The 20390-nt window shown below is 40.6% G+C and overlaps 1 protein-coding gene across 1 annotated transcript; it reads right to left on the bottom strand.

Annotated features, from left to right (window-relative positions):
* Positions 1-264: 264 nt before the first annotated feature.
* Positions 265-19093, bottom strand: LOC143929587 (extracellular calcium-sensing receptor-like). The gene is made up of 4 exons (XM_077453468.1): positions 17947-19093; positions 17109-17336; positions 2148-2307; positions 265-386 (listed from the first exon to the last, which is right to left on the bottom strand). The coding sequence occupies exons 1-4, from the start codon at positions 18685-18687 to the stop codon at positions 265-267; spliced, it is 1251 nt and encodes a 416-aa protein (XP_077309594.1). The 5' UTR covers positions 18688-19093.
* Positions 19094-20390: the final 1297 nt, after the last annotated feature.

Here is a 20390-nt window from a genome sequence, read left to right as displayed (position 1 = left end):
CTACACAAGGTACTATAGTCTTTTACATTGACAGATACAATGTGTCCACATCTACACAAGATACTATAGTCTTCTACATTGACAGATACAATGTGTCCACATCTACACAAGATACTATAGTCTTCTACATTTACAGATACAATGTGTCCACATCTACACAAAATGCAATCTGTAAAACTCATGTGGCGCACTCCTCTGCCTTGCTTAGCTTTATGCACTTCTATTGTCTGTACGCCACCAAAAGCTTGTGATCTCCAGCTTGTATCAGTGTACGAGGATTATGAATATGTTCTGGATGGTGACATCATCATCGGAGGAGTCTTCCATGTCCATTGCCTCATGGCTATTTGGATGATCCATGAGAACCCAACTGCCACCAACATATTCTGTATGAAGTACATACAATTCAGAAATGTCAAGTCTAACCAAATTCAGGTTTATAAAGTTATACATGGGGCAATAATTAGGAAATGGTATCATCCCCTAACAGGGGCTCCGATGCAAATTGCACAGGAAGAGTCCTGCGTGTCTTTTGGTCCGTTTCAGGTCCGAATTCAGCCCAAAATTTGGGCTGAAGTCAGACCTGAAATGGTGAAGGGAGATGCACCGGACTCCTGCTGTGAGACGGTAGATTTGTAAAATTTGTTTTGTTCCAAATAATTTTTTTAATGAATTTAGACAAATTCGTTAAATCGGAAATATGCAAATTAACAAAAACCTGTATAACAAATTTTTCCTAAAATTCCTAAATTCAAATATTTGTAAATTTGTACACGAATTTCTGAATTTACAAATTTACTAATTTTTGAATATTCTACTTTCTGAATTTACGAATTTACGGAAATACAGAAATTTGAAAATTCAAAAATCTGAAAACTTGAAAATCTGAAAAAATAACTACCTAAATATTAACTTAACTATAACTAACTATTAAATTATAGGTATTGGAATTTCCTTTGAAATTTGGCTGTTAACAAATACAAATTCATCCGAAGTTATGAATTATCTACACAAATGGAATATAACGAATTAATAAAATAATAAAGCTTTTTATTATTACCATTTTAAATAAATTTGTTCCATTACATTTGTTTAGGTGCGGCATTGGTTATTTCGGATACAGTAATTCGTAACTTTGGATAAATTAGTATTCATTACGTTCCCTAACAGCTAATTTCTGAATTTACAAATTTACACATTTTTTAATATTCTAATTTCTGAATTTCTGAATTTATGGAAATTCCAAAATTCGGAAATTCGAAAGTCCAAAAACTTGAAAATCTGAAAAAATAACTACCTAAATATTAACTTAACTATAACTAACTATTAAATTATAGGTATTGGAATTTCCTTTCAAATTTGGCTGTTAACAAATACAAATTCATTCGAAGTTACGAATTATCTACACAAATGGAACGTAACAAATTAATAATAATAAAAAAACAATAATAATAATAAAAGCTTTTTATTATTACCATTTTAAATAAATTTGTTCCATTACATTTGTTTAGATGCGTCATTCCTTATTTCAGATACAGTAATTCGTAACTTCAGATAAATTAGTATTCATTACGTTCACTAACAGCCAAATGTGAAAGGAAATTCCAATAGTTAGTAATAGTTAAGTTATTATTAGTTAGTTAGTTAGTTAGTTAGTTATTCTTTCAAATTTTCGGATTTTCTTTCTTATTTTTGTATTTTCGAATTCTCAAATTTACGAATTTAGAAATTGACAGATTTTTGAATTTATGGATTTTTGAATTAAAAATGTTACAAATTTTCGAATTTACGAATGGCAAATGACCTGAAAAACAAAACAAAAATGAAAACTAACACATTTTTCCACAGTACACACATCTATGAGCCGGAGTGTGCTGCAGTGTGAACCCAGCCTTAAAGAAACGCAGTGCCGTATCGCAAACAATGTCCTGGAGGTTAATTGGTTAATGTTAGATTTCCCTCTAAGCCTGAGGTGGTCTAAACACAGGACTTGACACGCTCCATTCAGATTAACAAGACGTTCAAGGTTTAGATGTATTGAGGAAAGAAGGAGAAGAAGAAAGTGAAGGACCTTCTACCGACAAAGTCTCTGATTAATTATCTTCCATTGGGAGGTCAGATGAATGTATCACCTACTTAGATGTCACCACAGACCATCGTTATTTCCAGATACCTACAGTATGAGTGGGTGTGCATTTTTGAGGGTTTGAACTCAGAGGGTAGAGCTGTTAAGGACTCATCAGCTTTATTGAAGATCTTTCCACCCATGTTCAGCAGCAGGTACCAAGTATAGGTAAATGCAGCGCTCTAAATAATGAAATAATTTTAGATATCTGAAATAAACATTGAATTAAAGTGAATATTCCGAGCCCTGTTTGTCCCCATTTACAGGATTTCTGACATCTTGTGGGGGGTTACGTATAAAAGGTGTGTGTTTTTGCTGGTAAGTGGCACGAAGCAGCCATTGAGCTTTATCTTACATGAGTGAGGTCCAGCCACCGTTCTGTTTTCAGGGTTTTGGCACCAGATGTACGTTATCTACTACCAGCTTTTATCCTGAACATACAGTGCCTTGAAAAAGGATTCACACCCCTTGAAATTTTTCACATTTTGTCATGTTACAACCAAAAATGTTAATGTATTTTATTGGGATTTTATGTGATAGACCAACACAAAGTGACACATAATGGTGAAGTTGAAAGAAAATGATAAATGGTTTTCCAATTTTTTTTACAAATAAATATGTGAATAGTGTGGGAGGCATTTGTTTTCAGTCCCCTTTACTCTGATACCCCAAACTAAAACCTAGTGGAGTCAATTGCCTTCAGAAATCACCTAATTTGTAAATAGAGTCCACCTGTGTGTAATTTAATCTCAGTATCATTAAGCCCTCAGAGGTTTGTTAGAGAACCATAGTGAACAAACAGCATCATAAAGGCCAAGGAACACACCAGACAGGTCAGGGATAAAGTTGTGGAGAAGTATAAAGCAGGGTTAGGTTATAAAGAAATCTCCCAAGCTTTGACCATCTCACGGAGCTCTGTTCAATCCATCATCAGAAAATGGAAAGAGTATGGCACAACTGCAAACCTACCAAGACATGGCTGTCCACCTAAACTGACCAGCCGGGCAAGGAGAGCATTCATCAGAGAAGAGCCAAGAGGTCCATGGTAACTCTGGAGGAGCTGCAGAGATCCACAGCTCAGGGGGGAGAATCTGTCCACAGGACAACTATTAGTCGTCTCTCCACAAATCTGCCCTTTATGGAAGAGTGACAAGAAGAAAGACATTGGAGGAAGAAAGTCATAAGAAGTCCTGTTTGTAGTTTGTGAGAAGCCATGTGGGGGAGGGGGCAGCAAACATGTGGAAGAAGGTGATCTGGTCAGATGAGACCAAAACTCAACTTTATGGCCTAAAAGCAAAACGCTGTGTGTGGGGGAAACTAACACTCGCCCATCCCCCTGAACACACCATCCCCACCGTGAGACATGGTGGTGGCATCATCATGTTGTGGGAATGGGAAAATGGGACAGGGAAGCTGATCAGAGTTGATGGGAAGATGGATGGAGCCAATTACAGGGCAATCTTAGAAGAAAACCTGTTAGAGTCTGCAAAAGACTTGAGACCGGGGCGGAGGTTCACCTTCCAGCAGGACAACGACCCGAAACATCCAGCCAGAGCTACAATGGAATGGTTTACATCAAAGCACATTCATGTGTTAGAATGGCCCAGTCACAGTCCAGACCTAAATCTAATTGAGAATCTGTGGCCAGACTTGAAAATTGCTGATCACAGACGCTCTCCATCCAATCTGACAGAGCTTGAGGTATTTTACAAAGAAGAAGAATGGGCAGAAATGTCCTCTCTAGATGTGCAAAGCTGGTAGAGACACCCCCAAAAAGACTTGCAGCTGCAATTACAGCGAAAGGAGGTTCTACAAAGTATTGACTGAATACAAATGCACACAACACTTTTCACATATTTTTTTTTGTATCATTTATCATTTTCCTTCCACTTCACCATTATGTTGCCACTTTGTGTTGGTCTATCACCTAAAATCCAAATAAAATACATTTATATTTTTGGTTGCAACATCAAAAAATGTGTAAAAATTTCAAGGGGTAGGAAGATTTTTTCAAGGCACTGTAGTGTGGACAATATACTTGGTGCATCCTTCATTGTCTTCAGACCTTGATGTCAACCTTCCATAAAAAAAAAAGAAAGGTCAGCTTTACGGAGAGACCCCAAATATTAAGAATGCTTGTGGTTTTATCTAGACATGTGCAAAAGGAAAAAATTTGTTTAGTTTTGTTTCGTCTTAATTCGTTAATTCATTAATTTCGTTTAGTTATATTCGTTAACTTCCTTAAATTAGTTTTCGGATTTCGTTTAGTTTTCTACCGAATTCGAAAAATCGGCCACATCCAAAAATATTTTAACCAAATTCGAAAATATTTCTACCGGATTCGAAATGATTTCAACATGATTCGACATTATTTCAACCACATTCGAAAATATTTTGTGACCCAACTTTAGGGCCATGTATCTCGGGGTCACTTGGTGCTAGAAACTCCAAATTTGGATATGTTGTAGTGCTTGTAAAATTGTTTTTGCATACCAAATTTGGAGTTTCTAGCATCAAGTGATCCCGAGATACGTGCCCCCAATTTCGGGTCACAAAATGTCAAGCACTTTTCTGCAGCAGAGAATGACATTTTGCGACCCGAATTTGGGGTCACATATCTCGGGGTCACTTATAGCTAGAAACCCCAAATTTGGTATGCAAACACAATAGTACTAGCACTACAACATGGCCCTAAAGTCGGGTCACAAAATATTTTCGAATGTGGTTGAAATAATGTCGAATCATGTTGAAATCATTTCGAATCTGGTATTGAGTCGAATTTCGGCCGAATTCGGTTGAATTCGTTAGCATTGTAATTCGGTAATTCGGATGCATCCGAATGTCCGAATAATAAAAATTTGTCCGAATTTCGAATCGGAACGAAACGAAATGCACATGTCTAGTTTTATCCAATATGTGATTAGGGGGGTGGAGGACCATCAGTAAAGCAGATATTCAATTCTCGTGAGAGGTCCGCACTAACTTTAATATGTAGGTACAACTCTTTAATGTCACTGTAAAATATTATTTGCATCTGTTGTCAAGCAAATGCTTTCTTGAATTTAAATCGGGGTGACAGAGAATTATGTAACATTTTGAAAAAAATATACAAACTAGAAGTCCAGCATTTGAGGTCAGGATGGCGAAAATCTCCACAGCCACCATGTATTTCCCTTTGGTGCTCAGATAGGCCGGGATCATGGCAATCCAGACACTGCAGAACACCAGCATGCTGAAGGTGATGTATTTGGCTTCATTAAAACTGTCCGGTAATGTCCTGGCAAAAAACGCTGTAATAAAACTGACAGCAGCCAGGATCCCCATATATCCCAGGACAGAGTAGAACCCGATAACTGACCCTTCATTACACTGAACGATGATCTTTGTTTGATATGATCGTTTGTCCAACTCCTGGAAGGGGGGAGAGATTGACAACCATGCAATGCAGATTAAAACTTGCAATGATGAGCAGATGAAGACAACAGAATTGGGCAGCTTTACTCCAACCCATTTCTTCCACACACTGCCCGGTTTGGTGGCTTTGAAAGCAAGCCAAACCATCACAGTCTTGCCCAACACAGAGGAGACCGCTATGGTAAAAAGAAATCCAAAAGACGTTTGGCGCAGCTAGCAGGTTGTATCCAAGGGACGACCCAGGAACAAGAACACACAGAGGAAACCCAACATGATGGAGACCAGGAGGACAAAGCTGAGGCTCTTGTTATTGGCTCTGACAATGGGGGTGTCTCCATATGAGATAAATACAATCATTATCGAAAATGTTAAAATGCAAAGAAATAAAGAGATAACCATGAAAAATAAAGATAGATTATCAGTATAAGACAAAAACTCTATCAGCTTGGGATTACATTCAGTTTTGTTCTCATTTGGCCATTCGTGGTCCAGACACTTCATGCAGTTCTCACTTCCTGAAAAACAAAACCAATTGTGAACTTTTAGAACATGTTTGATTTTAGTTTTTAATTCACACAGAATAGAAAGGCCATTTTGTTATTTCGATACCGCCCATTATGTATTTAATGCAGCAGGGCGGCCGCTCTGCACCAGATCACGTACCTAGTAGCTTTCGGGTCAGGACAAACGGACCCACCAAGCCCAGCGGCGCCACGGTTCACAACAGCAGCGATCCATCTACAGGTCAAAGCCAATGATTTTTGGTCTGGATCTGCTGATCGGTGCTGGCCAAAGACAGATCGCCATGTGCGTGTGTTTACAAAACACAGGCACAGGATGTGATGAGATCTTCTCTCATTGAGCCTTATTTGGTTCCAGAGAGAGAAGATAACGGTCACGGCAGGGACGTGCGGTGAGGCCAGTGGATGGCGAGGCACTGGCTAGTAGGGATGAGCTTCGTGTTCGAGTCGAACGTACGTTCGACTCGAACATTGGTCGTTCGGGCGTTCGCCGAATTCCGAACGTTTGGGCCGTTCGCAGCAAAATTTGTGTGGCCCACAATGCACTGCGATGGCGCAGTGCATTGCTGGCTCATGATTGGCCAAGCATGCACTGTGACCCCACATGCTTGGCCAATCGCAGCGGCAGCAGCGAGGAGAGCTATGATTGGCCACGGGCGTCCTGCCTGTGGCCAATCATAGCTCAGGCTGTGTAGTGCACGCCCCACACTATATAAGGCCGCCTTTGAGGCGGCCTTGTGTAGTGTGTTGGCATCTGAAGCAGTGGGTGTTCTGTGTACCTTCAACACAGTACACACCGATCGTTTTTGGCTGATTTCCTATCTTGCTCATGTGTAGTGGTTATTGTCTGTGCCCTGACCGCAGTATACACCACTATATTCACCTCACCTATATAGCTAGTGATCTATCTTTAATAATAGAGCTTGCAGTCAGTAGTGTTAGGAGATAGTGCGTGCTGTCTGCGTGCTCTGTACCCAGTACATACCGCTATAATCCACCTACATAGCTGTTCTCTATTTGGGCCCAATTGTCATCTGCAGGAGTTATTGGAAGTTGTGTGTGCCTCTGGCACAGCACAGTATACATCTGTATATACCCCTTTATCTCTGCTGTTCTATAAAAAAGGCATCTGCAGGAGTTTTTTGGTTCTGGGTGATGCCAGCAGCCCAATTTTTCTGCCCCTGTTTAACAGGGGCGTTTAATTACAATTTTTGATGCAATGCTTTGCAGCAGGGCTAATTCCTGCAATAAAACTAGAGTATATGGGAGAGGTTGCATTGTGGTGGCACCAGCACCAGTGCCTAAGGCCCAATTTTTCTGCCCCTGTTTAACAGGGACATGTAATTACAATTCTTTTTTTTTTTTTTCAAATATAAAATTTATTGTATTTATCTCCGGTTGGGGGCATACCCCACAATACAAACAGAAAGAACAATTAGAGCCATAAATACAGAAAGCATTCCGGTATAAGAGAGAGTAACAACCCGAGTAGTGCAATGAAAGAAGACATGGTAAAGCAAATGGGTAGATAAGGGGTCCTTGCTTCCACGTGTAGTAAGCCGGAAGAAAAACCGTGGGGATGAGAGCTCATTGAAAGGGTACAGAAGCGGAGTACAGTTTCTGTGCCTCCTCCTCCTAAGCGAGGGGAGGAAGCCCAGAGTCGCCGGAGGTGTATAAGGGGAAGCATCAAGGAAGAACGGGGGTAGAGATAGAGAGAGAAAGAAAAAAAGGAAAACAAAAAGGGGGGAAAAAAGAAAGGAGGAAAGGAGGGGGAAAGAGGGCAGGGATAAACAGAGAAGGGAAGAGACAGTCAATAGACAGAGAGGCAGACATGGCGGTGGTGCAGGTCGACAGTTCCATAGTAGGCGAGCCAGGGGAGAGTCAGGGCTTCAGCAACGATTGGCCTTCAGTGGAGAATATGAACAAACACCAGATGTCCCAGGTTTTTTTATATATTTCTTGTTTGTGTTGTGCAGTAAGAATTAGGTCCTCCATTTTCCGTATATCCTCTATTTTCTGCAGCCATTGAGCCACAGTCGGGGGGGAGCTTTGTTTCCAGTGAAGGGGGATGCACGCCTTAGCGGCATTGAGGAGGTGACATATGAGTGATTTCCTACACAATTCTTGATATAATATTTCACAGGAGGGCCCCTTCCTGTGCCCTCCCAGAGTAACGGTGAGGACTTATAGTGTTGTGGCACCAGCACCACAACCACCAAAGGTCAATTTTTCTACCACTGTTCAACAATCGCATGTAATTACAATTCTTGATATAATCGTTCACAGCAGGGCGCTCCAGTGCCCACCAAGAGTCACTTTGAGGGCTTACAATGTTGTGGCAAAACCAACACCTTGTTCCGCCATTTCTGCAGAGCATATAGGGCAGGCCCCTACTTTCAAACATCCAACTTACAAACATCAGACAGCAGCAAGTGAGATGAAAAAAGATGGACGAGAAAACAAATTATACAGGGGTGGTAACCCTTCCCTATGTTTTCCAAAAAGCTTAAAAATAGTTTTTTTGACTGGAGCTACACTTTAAAAATGTACCAGTTGAAAATTACAAACAGATTCAACTTAACACAACAAACCTACACAGTCCCTGTCTTGTTTGCACCGCCTGTATACTGCTGTTCTGAGTATATAGGGCCTGGGGGCCACACGCATTTCCTTTTTTTAATATGGGTACAGGGTTCCCCTTAATATGCGTACAAGACCCAAATAGGCTGGTAATGGGCAGGGAGGGCTACCCATGCCATTTTTCTGAATGATTTTCAACCATATTGCAGGAACCAGATATAACATTAAAACCGTAAGCAGTTTTAAATGGTGTTATTTCCGTTTAATATCATCTTGTGCAGGGACTGTTCTAAACACGGGAAACACGTGGCACTTCTCAGGCATACTACAGACACCCCCCAGGCACCATATTTAAAGGAATATTTCACTTTTTTTTTCACTTTAATCGTCATTAAAATCAGTGCTCCCGCCAAAACGGCCGTTTTTAAAACTTTTTTTTGCATTGACCCATGTCCCCTGAGGCAGGAGTCAGGTCCCCAAACCCTTTTTAGGACAGTATCTTGCATATTAGCCATTAAAATTAGCACTTTCCATTTCGAACGTTCGAGTCCCATAGACTTCAATGGGGTTCTAACGTTCGTAACGAACGTGGGGTCCGTTCGAAAGTTCTGGTGCGAACCGAACCGGGGGGTGTTCGGCTCATCCCTACTGGCTAGTATGAGACCCATTTACACACAGGTCATTCCTCGTGAACGTTTTATATTAAATATTAAAGCGTTGTCTATGGAGATTCTTAAGTACTGAAGTTTGGCGCCGTTCCACAAGTGTGCGCAATTTTAAAGTGTGACATGTTCGGTCACAGTTTAATACAATTATTACAAAATGACTTTGTTTCCAGTGCCTGCTATGGGTTTCCTTGCATTGTTTTACCACCAACAGAAGTCTTAGCCCCTGTACACACAGTCGGAGATTTCGACAACCAAATCCGTTGGATTTTGTCCGTCGGATTTTGTCCGTCGGATCTTGTCCTAAACTGTTGCATACACACGGTCGGACTAAGTTGTCGAAAAATCCGATCATTCAGAACGTGATGACGTAATTTCGTTACGATGGGACTACGTTCAGGCTAGTAGCCAATAGCTTTGATGTAGGAATTTGATCTGAGCATGTGTGGCACTTTGTCCGATCGGAATTCTCTACACATGATCGGAGTATGTCCGATCGGCCCAGTTGGTCGTAAAATATTTCCAACAAGTTGGAAAATTGGGTCCGATGGATATTCCGACGGAATCAGTCCGATGCATACCACACACAGTCGGATTATTCGACAACACGGTCCGATAGGACACATTCCGACGGATTCTCCGACCGTGTGTACAAGGGCTTTAGAAAGTAGTAGTAAAATCCACCTGTTTCGTTGGACATCTCTCCTTCTGAGCACGGGACACAACCATGACAGCATTCATGTACATCTGAGCTCGGCACTTCTCTGTTTCCAGGTAAACAGTCCTCAGAACACTGCGATCTCGGGATCTAGAGAAAAATCACTTTTTGTTAAATGACTTTCAGGAAATACTTTTAAGCACTTCAATACCGGGCTTGTTCACCCCCTTCCTGCCCAGGCCAACTTTCAGTTTTCAGCACTGTAACATTTTGAATGGCAATTGCGTGGTCATGCCACACTGTACCCAAATTAAATGTGTATCATTTTTTTCCCCCACCAATAGAGCTTTCTTTTGGTGGTATTTGATCACCCCTGTGGTTTTTATTGTTTGTGCCATGAACAAAAAAAAGTGTCAATTTTGAAAAAAAAAAACACTTTTTTTTTTTACTTTTTACTATAATAAATATCCCAAATAAAAAAAAAAACAAAGTGATTAGTGTATATTGATTGGTTTGCGCAAAAGTTATAGCATCTACAAAATAGGGGATAGATTTATGGCATTTTTATTATTATTTTTTACTAGTAATGATGGCGATCTGCGCTTTTTATCATGACTGTGACATTGTGGCGGCCAGATCGAACACTTTTGACACTATTTTGGGACCACTGACAATTATACAGCAATCAATGCTATAAGTATGCACTAATTACTGTATAAATGTCTCTGGCAGGGAAGGAGTTAACACTAGGGGGCGTTCAAGGGCTTAAATGTGTTACCTAGGGAGTGATTCTAACTGTAGGGGGAAGGAACTGACTAGGGGAGGAGACCGATCGGTGTTCCTATATACTAGGAACACACAATCTGTCTCTCCTGTCCCCTGACAGGACGTGGATCCCTGTGTTTACACACACAGATCCACGGTCCTGCTCTGTAGCGAGCGATCGTGAGTGCCTGGCGGACATTGTGACCACCAGGTACACGCATCAGCTCCTCAGTGATGCAGCCTGCTATACCGCTGGGAAGCCGAGGACGTCATATGACGCCCGCCCAGGAGGAGAGATCCCATCTGCGGACGTCATGTGACAATGGGCGGGTAGGGAACCAGGGAAGTGGTTAAATAACTTTAGTACAAGCCTGTATATACCCCTTTATTAGCAGGACATCTATTCAGGATAGCGTGACTGAAAATCACCATAGCCATGCCACACTGTGCCCAAATTAATTGTATATCATTTTTTTTTAGGCAGAGAGAGCTTTCTTATAGTTGTATTTAATAAATCCTTTACATAAAAGTGAATCTTTATTAAAATGAAATACAAATCCCTTAAATGGGACACACAAAGCAAAAAATACCCAGGAGAAGCTTTAGTCATTCCATGCTTTATACAAATAATAAAAAAAAAAATATTTGGCTTTAGATATTTAAGTATTTGTTATACGGCACTGCGTCGCTTTGAATGACAATTGCGCAGTCCTGCGACGTTGTACCCAAACCTTTTTTTACCCACAAATAGAGCTTTCTTTTAGTGGTATTTGATGAGCTCTCATGATTGGCTGGCAACCATTCAAGGGTATTCCCTTTATCGCAGGGATAGGGAGAGTAAAAAGTGGGAGGGGTATACCTGTATATCAAGAATAATGTACAAATGAATGAATGAATGAATCACTTGTATAGCGCACAATGCGAACTGAATCGCCTCTAGGCGCCTGTGAGAGATGACATCACGAGGGGAGCTAGGGAGGAGGTGGAATCCTTATGGGTAGGGCTCCAAAGGGATGAAACTAAGGGGAAAGTAATACTGGGAGTATGCTATGGGCCCCTTACATGAGGGAGGAGGGGGAGACGGACATCCTATCACAAATTGGATTAGTGGCATGGATGGAAGGTGTCATCATAATTGGGGATTTTAAATATCCAGAAATAGACTGGGCGGAAGGACCTGTGCATTCGTGTAAGGCTCGCCGGTTCCTAAATGTCTTGCAGGACAATTTCATGGTTCAGATGGTAGACGCACCAACTAGAAACAAAGCATTACTAGACCTATTGATTACCAGCAATACAGTCCTGATCATGGATATGGAAATAAGGGGCAATTTAGGAAACAGCGATCACAGGTCAATTAGCTTCAGTATAAATCACACAAATAGGAAACATAAGGGGAATACAAAGACGCTAAATTTCAAAAGAGCCAACTTCCCTAAACTACGAAACTTACTGGAAGATATTAATTGGGATAAAATCTTAGGAACAAAGAGTACGTAGGAGAGATGGGCTTGCTTTAAGAGCATATTAAATAAGGGCACTAGCCAGTGCATCACATTGGGAAATAAATTTAAAAGAGCGAACAAAAGTCCAGGGCTTAGCTCCAATGTAAAACTGCATATAAAAGCAAATGAGAAGGCCATCAAAAAATACAAGGCAGAGGGATCATCATCAGAATTCAGACTTTACAAAGAATGTAACAAGAAATGTAAGGGTGCAATTAGAGCGGCTAAGATAGAACACGAAAGACACACACAGCGGGGAAGAGCAAAAAAAAAACAAGAAATTCTTTAAGTATATAAACAGTAAAAGAGGGAGGACAGACCATATTGGCCCCATAAAGAATGAGAAATAGAATCTGGTTACAAAGGATGTGTCAGGAACCATGAATCAGACTGAGACAGAAGTACAATTAAATCACACTTGTTTATTAATAAAAATAAAAAGGTAAATAGAAAAAATGTAGTCAAGCACAGCCAGAGTCCAGTAACCAGATCGGGTAGTCAGCCAGTCCAAAGTTCATTAACCAGATCGGGTAATCAGCCAGGCCTGAAGTCAGGGATCCAAGGAGAGAAACTGCAAGCAGGATAAGGAGCCAGGAGGGATGTCAGCAAGCCAGTCTTGAAACAAACAGCAGGAGATGGTTCATTGTGATGTGACCAACATGAAGGCAGAGGAGAAGTGAGCTGGAAGGCTTTCAATAGGCAGGTCAGACGAGCATCATCGGGAACAGCTGGTTACTGTGGAGAGAGAAGAGAGCTGGCAATTAGCCGACAGCTGAGCGGCCAGCCCAGAGGAGGAAGGGCTAAGCCAGCCCTGACAGGATGGTGAGATGACCAAGGTATTGAATTTATTCTTCTCCTCAGTCTTCACAATAGAATCAGGGGGCTTCAGTAACTAAAACGTCAGTGTTTATCCTCATGGCTAACAGAGGACAGAATTAGAAATAGACTTGAAAAACGTAACATTAATAAGTCACCAGATGGCTTGCAACCGAGGGTCCTTAGGGAACTCAGTCAAGCAATTGCCAGACCATTGTTCCTTATTTTTGCTAACAGTCTACTTACTGTAATGGTACCAGCTGATTGGGGAAAAGCCAATGTAGCACCAATATTTAAAAAAGGGCCAAAATACATCCCTGGGAATTACAGACCAGTAAGCCTAACATCAATAGTATGTAAACTCTTGGAGGGGATGATCAGGGACTATATACAAGATTGTAGTAATGAGAACGGTATCATTAGCAGTAATCAGCATGGATTGATGAAGAATCGTTCTTGCCAAACTAATCTATTAACCTTCTATGAGGAGGTGAGCTGCCATCTAGATAAAGGAAGGCCCGTAGACGTGGTGTATCTGGATTTTGCAAAAGCATTTGACACAGTTCCCCATAAATGTTTTCTGTACAAAGTAAGGTCAGTTGGCATGGACCATAGGGTGAGTACATGGACTGAAAACTGGCTACAAGCGTGAGTTCAGAGGGTGGTGATAAATGGGGAGTATTCAGAATGGTCAGGGGTGGTTAGTGAGGTCCCCCAGGGTTCTGTCCTGGGACCAATTCTATTTAATTTATTCATAAACGACCTGGAGGATGGGGTGAGCAGCTCAATCTCGGTATTTGCGGATGATACTAAGCTAAGAAGGGCAATGACTTCTCCGCAAGATGTGGAAACCTTGCAAGTAAATCTGAACAAATTAATGGGGTGGGCAACTACATGGCAAATGAGGTTTAATGTGGAAAAATGTAAAATAATGCATTTGGGTGTCAAAAATATGAATGCAATCTACTCACTGGGGGGAGAACCACTAAGGGAATCAAGGATGAAAAAGGACCTGAGGGTCCTAGTAGATGATAGGCTCAGCAATGGCATGCAATGCCAAGCTGCTGTTAACAAAGCAAACAGAATATTGGCATGCATTAAAAAGGGGATTAACTCCAGAGATAAAGCTATAATTCTCCCAATCTACAAGACTCTGGTCCGGACGCACCTGGAGTATGCTGTCCAGTTCCGGGCACCAGTCCTCTGAAAGGATGTTCTGGAAGTGGAGTGAGTACAGAGAAGGGCAACAAAATTAATAAAGGTACTGGAGGATATTCGTTATGAAGAAAGGTTACAAGCACTGAAGAGACGATTGAGAGGGGATATGATTTCAATTTACAAATACCGTATTTGTGACCCCACAATAGAGATAAAACTTTTCTGGAGAAGGGAGTTTAATAAGACATGTGGCCACTTAACCTTAAATCGCATAGAAGGTTCTTTACTGTAAGCCCTTGTACACACAGTCGGACATTCCGACAACAAAATCCGTCTGATTTTTTTCGACGGACTTTGTCCGAAACTGGTGTTGCATACACACGGTCGGACAAAGTTGTCGGAAAATCCGATCGTTCGGAACGTGATGACGTTCATTTGCTACGACGGGACTATATTCAGGCTAGTAGCCAATAGCTTTGGTCTCATAATTTGATCTGAGCATGCGTGGCACCTTGTCCGATCGGAATTCTCTACAAACGATCGGACAAAGTCCAATCGGATCATGTTGTCGGAAAATTTTATAACCAGCTCTAAAAACTTTGTTGGTCGGACATTCCGACGGAAAAAAGTCAGATGGAGCCCACACACGGTCAGATTATCCGACAACACGATCCGATCGGACATTTTCCGTTTGAATGTCCGACCGTGTGTACAAGGGCTAAGAGGAGCAAGGATGTGGACTTCCGTTCCACAGGTGGTGGTTTAAGCGGGGAGTATCGATAGTCTCAAGAAACTATTAGATAAGCACCCGAACAACCACAACATACAGGGATATACAATGTAATACTGACATAAAATCACACACATAAGCACATAGGTTGGACTTGATGGAATTGTATCTTTTTTTCAACCGCACCTACTTTTTAACTATGTAACTATGGATCTTTGTGTAGAAAAAAAAAAGGAATTTTATTTTCTTTCAGAATTTTCCAAAAACTGGTGGAAAAATATTACATGTTGAAAACATTCATTATGCCTCAAAGAATATACATTGGGGTGTTTGCTTTAAAAAATTCAGTCATTTTGTGGGTAATTCCATTGTTCTGGATCTCCATGGCCTTAGAAAATGTGATACATAGTCAGGAAATTAGATGTGTAATTTGTGCCTCTAGAACGCTTGAAGGTTCTACTTGGATGTTGGGCCTCTGTATGTGACCAGGCTGTGGAAAAGTCTCACACATGTGGTATTGCCATACTCAGGAGGAGTAGTAGAATGTATTTTTGGGTGTAATTCTTGGTATACACATGCTATGTGTCAGAAATATTGTATTGTATTGCAAATTTGTGTAAAAAAAATACGTTTTCATTTTCTTTCCACATTTTTCAAAAAGGTGTGGAAAAAAATGACATGTTCAAAATGACATGTTCAAAAGATTCATTATGCCTCATAGAATATACATTGGGGTATTTGCTTTCCAAAATTGTGTAATTTTGTGGGTAATTTCATTGTCTTAGTGCTCCAGGGCTTTCAAAAATGTGATACATAGTCAGGAAATTAGATGTGTAATTTATGCCTCTAGAAGGCTCGAAGGTGCTACTTGGATGTTGGGCCTCTGTATGTGGCCAGGCTGTGTAAAAGGCTCACATATGTGGTATTGCCATACTCAGGATGAGTGACAGAATATATTTTTATGGTGTAATTGCAAGTATGCCTATGTCATGTGTGAGAAATAACTTGTTAATATAACAATTTTGTGGAAAAAACTTCTTAATTTTCCAAACAATTGTGGCAAAAAAAAAACAACTTAAAAAAACTCACTATGGCTCTTACTAAATACCTTAGACTGTCTTCTTTCCAAAAAGGGGTCATTCGGGGTTCATTTTTACTGTCCTGACATCTCAGAGCCTCACGAAAAGAAATAGGCCTTCAGTACATCAGGATTGATCAATTATCATTGATACATAGCATAGCTTGGAGACACTCTGACTTTCACACAAACCAATCATCATGCACTTATCAGGATTTTTTTTTTACCAATGACAAGTAGCAGAATACATTCAGGCCTAAATTTATGATGACATTTAATGTAATCATAATTCAATTTAATTTAATTTAATTCAATTCATTGTATTTTTTTAAAACAGAAAGTAGAAAATATTGTATTTTTTTTTCAAAATTTTAGCTCTTTTCCCACTTATATTGCAAAAAAATAAAAATTCAGTAGTGAATAAATTCCACCAGAAGAAATTTCTATTTGTGTGGAAAAAAAGGTAAACATTTTTTTTGGATACAATGTAACATGACTGAGTAATTGTCATTCAAAGTGTGAGAGCACTGAAAGCTGAAAATTGGTCTGGGTGGGAACAGAGTAAAAGTCTCCAGTATTAAGGTGGGTAAAGAGGACCTGAACTCAAAAGGTGAAGATTTTGTATCTTTAAAAAGCTTCTAGAAATGGCACCCACATAGCACCCTGAAAAGGAGCCTTTTGTTTCCTGTATTTCTATCTTCAGAACTATATATCTGCAGTGTGATATCATCTAAGGCGCTGCTATCTCTGACTGATGGTCTCACTAGATGATTTGGAGTGAGATTTTGTGATGTCACTACGTTGCGGATCACTGTTCTCTTTGCTGGAAAGAAATTTGTACCTGAGGACCTACAGTGCAGGGATCCCCCCTGCTTCTTCTTTATCTATTCTGTGGATCTGGTCTTCCCCCACCTCTCCTTCTTCTTTCTAAATATTTCCCAACTAGCCAACATTCATCAAAGGGGTAGCTCTGACATTAGGAAGCAAAACCATGCTCCTTCACCAAGATGGCCACTTTTACAGAAACCTGACAAAGATCAACTTCAAGGAGACCACAGACATCTTACACAATACAGGTCCTTGTTAATCTTACCTCTCTTTGGTAATTCTTCCATTTTATTAAACTTGCATTGATAAAAATGCTCTGCTCTCTGGAAGTAGATTGCTCAAATAATCCAACATCATTAGTGAGAATAGTTTTGTTGACTAATAGATGGTTTTGGATAACGTATTGTGTAACAAATTCTCCATCTTCATTAAAGTATTGATGTGAGGTGTTTTCGGAAAAGTAGTATGAAGCTTGTATATATCGGTGCAACTTCTGCAGAAGGACAAAAAAGTTTGATTGACTCTATAATGCAGTTTTAATGACCCCTTGTTGAGCCACGGACCTCGTATTTCTGGAGGGCTGGACTTATTCCACACAGTTACTAACTGTGCTGTTAATACCTCAAATGCCTCAAAAATTTATATCCATTTTTCTGTTTGTTTTTTCTTTTTAGATTTATTCCATGGTTATAGCTCCTGATGAGCGGCTAGAAGGCTGTGAAACGCGTAAAGCCTTTATCAATTTTTATCTTCACTTCAATCATGGAATATTAAGATTTCATATGATTTTATCTATATTTAGTATAACTTAATATGATTCATGTATTATATGCATTAATTGTCATCGCTGTTTCTCTCAAATGTAAAGGTCTATTGGACTGTGATATTTTATACATTGTATGCCGATCCAGGGTTTATTATGTAGAGGTCTGATGCCCAAAATGTTTTATAGTGGATTATGATTTATAAAATACAAATAAATATAATTTTCCAGTCGCAATCTTCTTACTGCTGTGTGCCTCATATAAAGTCCCACTTCTCTCCCTTTCCCATTTTTTTTACTAAGATTCAGATATGATTTACTCTATGTGGGCTGCACTCACCTGGTGATTAAATTCAGATAAATGGCTTCCAGATGTCTTCATGAATCCAAGCATATCATGTAAGGCGGCGGCCATAGAGTAAACCGCGAGATACACTTGGTGGGCATTACCGCCATGGAAGAAGTGTTGGATATCACTAACACGTTCTGTGCCATTGCACTCATGAAGTGATCTTTTATATACATATTCAAAGAAAAGATTTTTGCGTTCATCTACAGAAGAACAACCAAATTCCATCATCCACAGATCTTCAAGTAATTTGTCGTCTGGCTTTTTTTGAGGTTGGAATTCATCAACAAAATTCTGAAATTCTGCAATACTTGTGGACTTGGCCCCAAGGGACAAACTACAATTAAACATTTCTGGGTGTTTACCAATGAGGACAACGTTTGCCGCCCAGACAGGACTAAGGACGATCGTTCCGTCTTCTACATAATCTCTTATAAAATGTACAAAGTCAGTGTCAAAGTCAAACAACGCCCCACAGATTACAATGACATTGACAGATCCTCTTTTAATAGAATGTACTCCTTCATCTAAATCTCTAAGCCAGGATCCTCGGACACCAACTTCTATTTTAAAAGAAATGCAAATTTTATAGAGATTCATGACTTCCCTCAAAACCGAATACTCTTCGCTCCCGCTGTCATCACCAGATCTAATAATTCCTATCCAGGTCCACCCAAAGTACTTCAGCATTTGAGCAAGTTTAGAATAAATTACAAAATCATTTCGAAGCATCCGGAACAAGGTTGGGAAAACCCTCCTGTCTTTCAGTGATGGACTGGTTGCACCATAACTGATCTATAAAACATGGATTGACAATGCTACAAAGCTGCATGATATATAAAAACATGGTGGACCACCTGGCTGGCCAAACATTACATTCTGGTTTTCAGCAGAAGTGTTTTGTAATCGGTGATGAGTTCTGATTAGGGATGAGCTTAGTGTTTGGTCTGAACACTAATTCAGATGTTCTTTACACAAACACCAAACATTTAGGGTGTTCAGCTTGGGTGGGCATTGAGTAGTTCCCAAGGAAGCAGCAGCTGCTTGCACCCGCTGTTTCCTTACCAACCACTGACATAACCCAGCCCATTAATTTACAGTCCACGGCCATGTAAGCAAATGGGCAGGGAATGACATCGTTATCTTTACATTGTCTTGAATTTTTTATTTTTTGGTCTTATCTGACCAGATCACCTTCTTCCACATGTTTGCTGTGTCCTCCACATGGCTTCTCACAAACTGCAAACAGGACTTCTTATGACTTTCTTTCACCAATGTCTTTCTTCTTGTCACTCTTCCATAAAGGGCAGATTTGTGGAGAAACGACTAATAGTTGTCCTGTGGACAGATTCCCCCCCCCCTGAGCTGTGGGTCTCTTCAGCCCCTCCAGAGTTACCATGGACCTCTTGGCTGCTTCTCTGATTAATCCTTGCCCAGCCTGTCAGTTTAGGTAGATGGCCATGTCTTGGTAAGTTTTGACATACTCTTTCCATTTTCAGATGATGGATTGAACAGTGCTGAAATGTTCAAAGCTTGGGATATTTTTTTATAACCTAACCCTGCTTTACACTTCTCCACAACTTTATCCCTGCCCTGGCTGGTGTGTTCATTGGACTTTATGATACTGTTTGTTCTCTAAGATTCTCTAACAAACATCTGAGGGCTTCACAGAACTGGTGTGGTGGTCATTAGTGATGGACGAACTTCCGACGGGACGTTTCGCGAACGCGGACCGCGAACGCGGACCGCGAACGCGGGCGATAGTTCACGAACCGTAACGTTCGTGGCGGGCCCCATTGACTTCAATGGGAGGCGAACTTTGCCAACCTACAGGTCAAATTTACAGCCACAAAATAATTATTAGCTGTGCAAACATAGTCCCACCACATGGCCAATGACATAACACATGTATGAGGTGAATCTGGGATCGCCAACTACAAGCATTCTTTTTTTATATGTGAAATTGTTGTGACAATTCAGGACTGTGGAGTGCATGAAGGCAATGGAGGAGAGGGAAGGTCATTGTAGGCAAAGAAGAGGGTGCAGGAGATGATCACCAGCAGGTTGACATACAGCAATGACACCTGCACCGTGATAGAGTGATCTGACACCAGCACCGTGATAGAGAGCACTGACATCAGCAGCGTGACATACAGCAATGACACCTGCACCGTGATAGAGTCATCTGACACCAGCTGCGTGATAGAGAGCACTGACATCAGCAGCGTGACATACAGCAATGACACCTGCACCGTGATAGAGTCATCTGACACCAGCTGCGTGATAGAGAGCACTGACATCAGCAGAGAGACATAAAGCAATGACACCTGTACCGTGATAGAGTGATCTGACAACAGCACCGTGATAGAGAGCACTGACATCAGCAGCGTGACATACAGCAATGACACCTGCACCGTGATAGAGTGATCTGACAC

Source organism: Lithobates pipiens, unplaced genomic scaffold, assembly GCF_037356315.1.
Source record: "Lithobates pipiens isolate NorthernLeopardFrog02 unplaced genomic scaffold, aLitPip1_a1.2 Scaffold_24, whole genome shotgun sequence".
Taxonomy (NCBI): Eukaryota; Metazoa; Chordata; class Amphibia; order Anura; family Ranidae; genus Lithobates; species Lithobates pipiens.
This window is presented reverse-complemented; position numbering and strand designations above follow the sequence as displayed.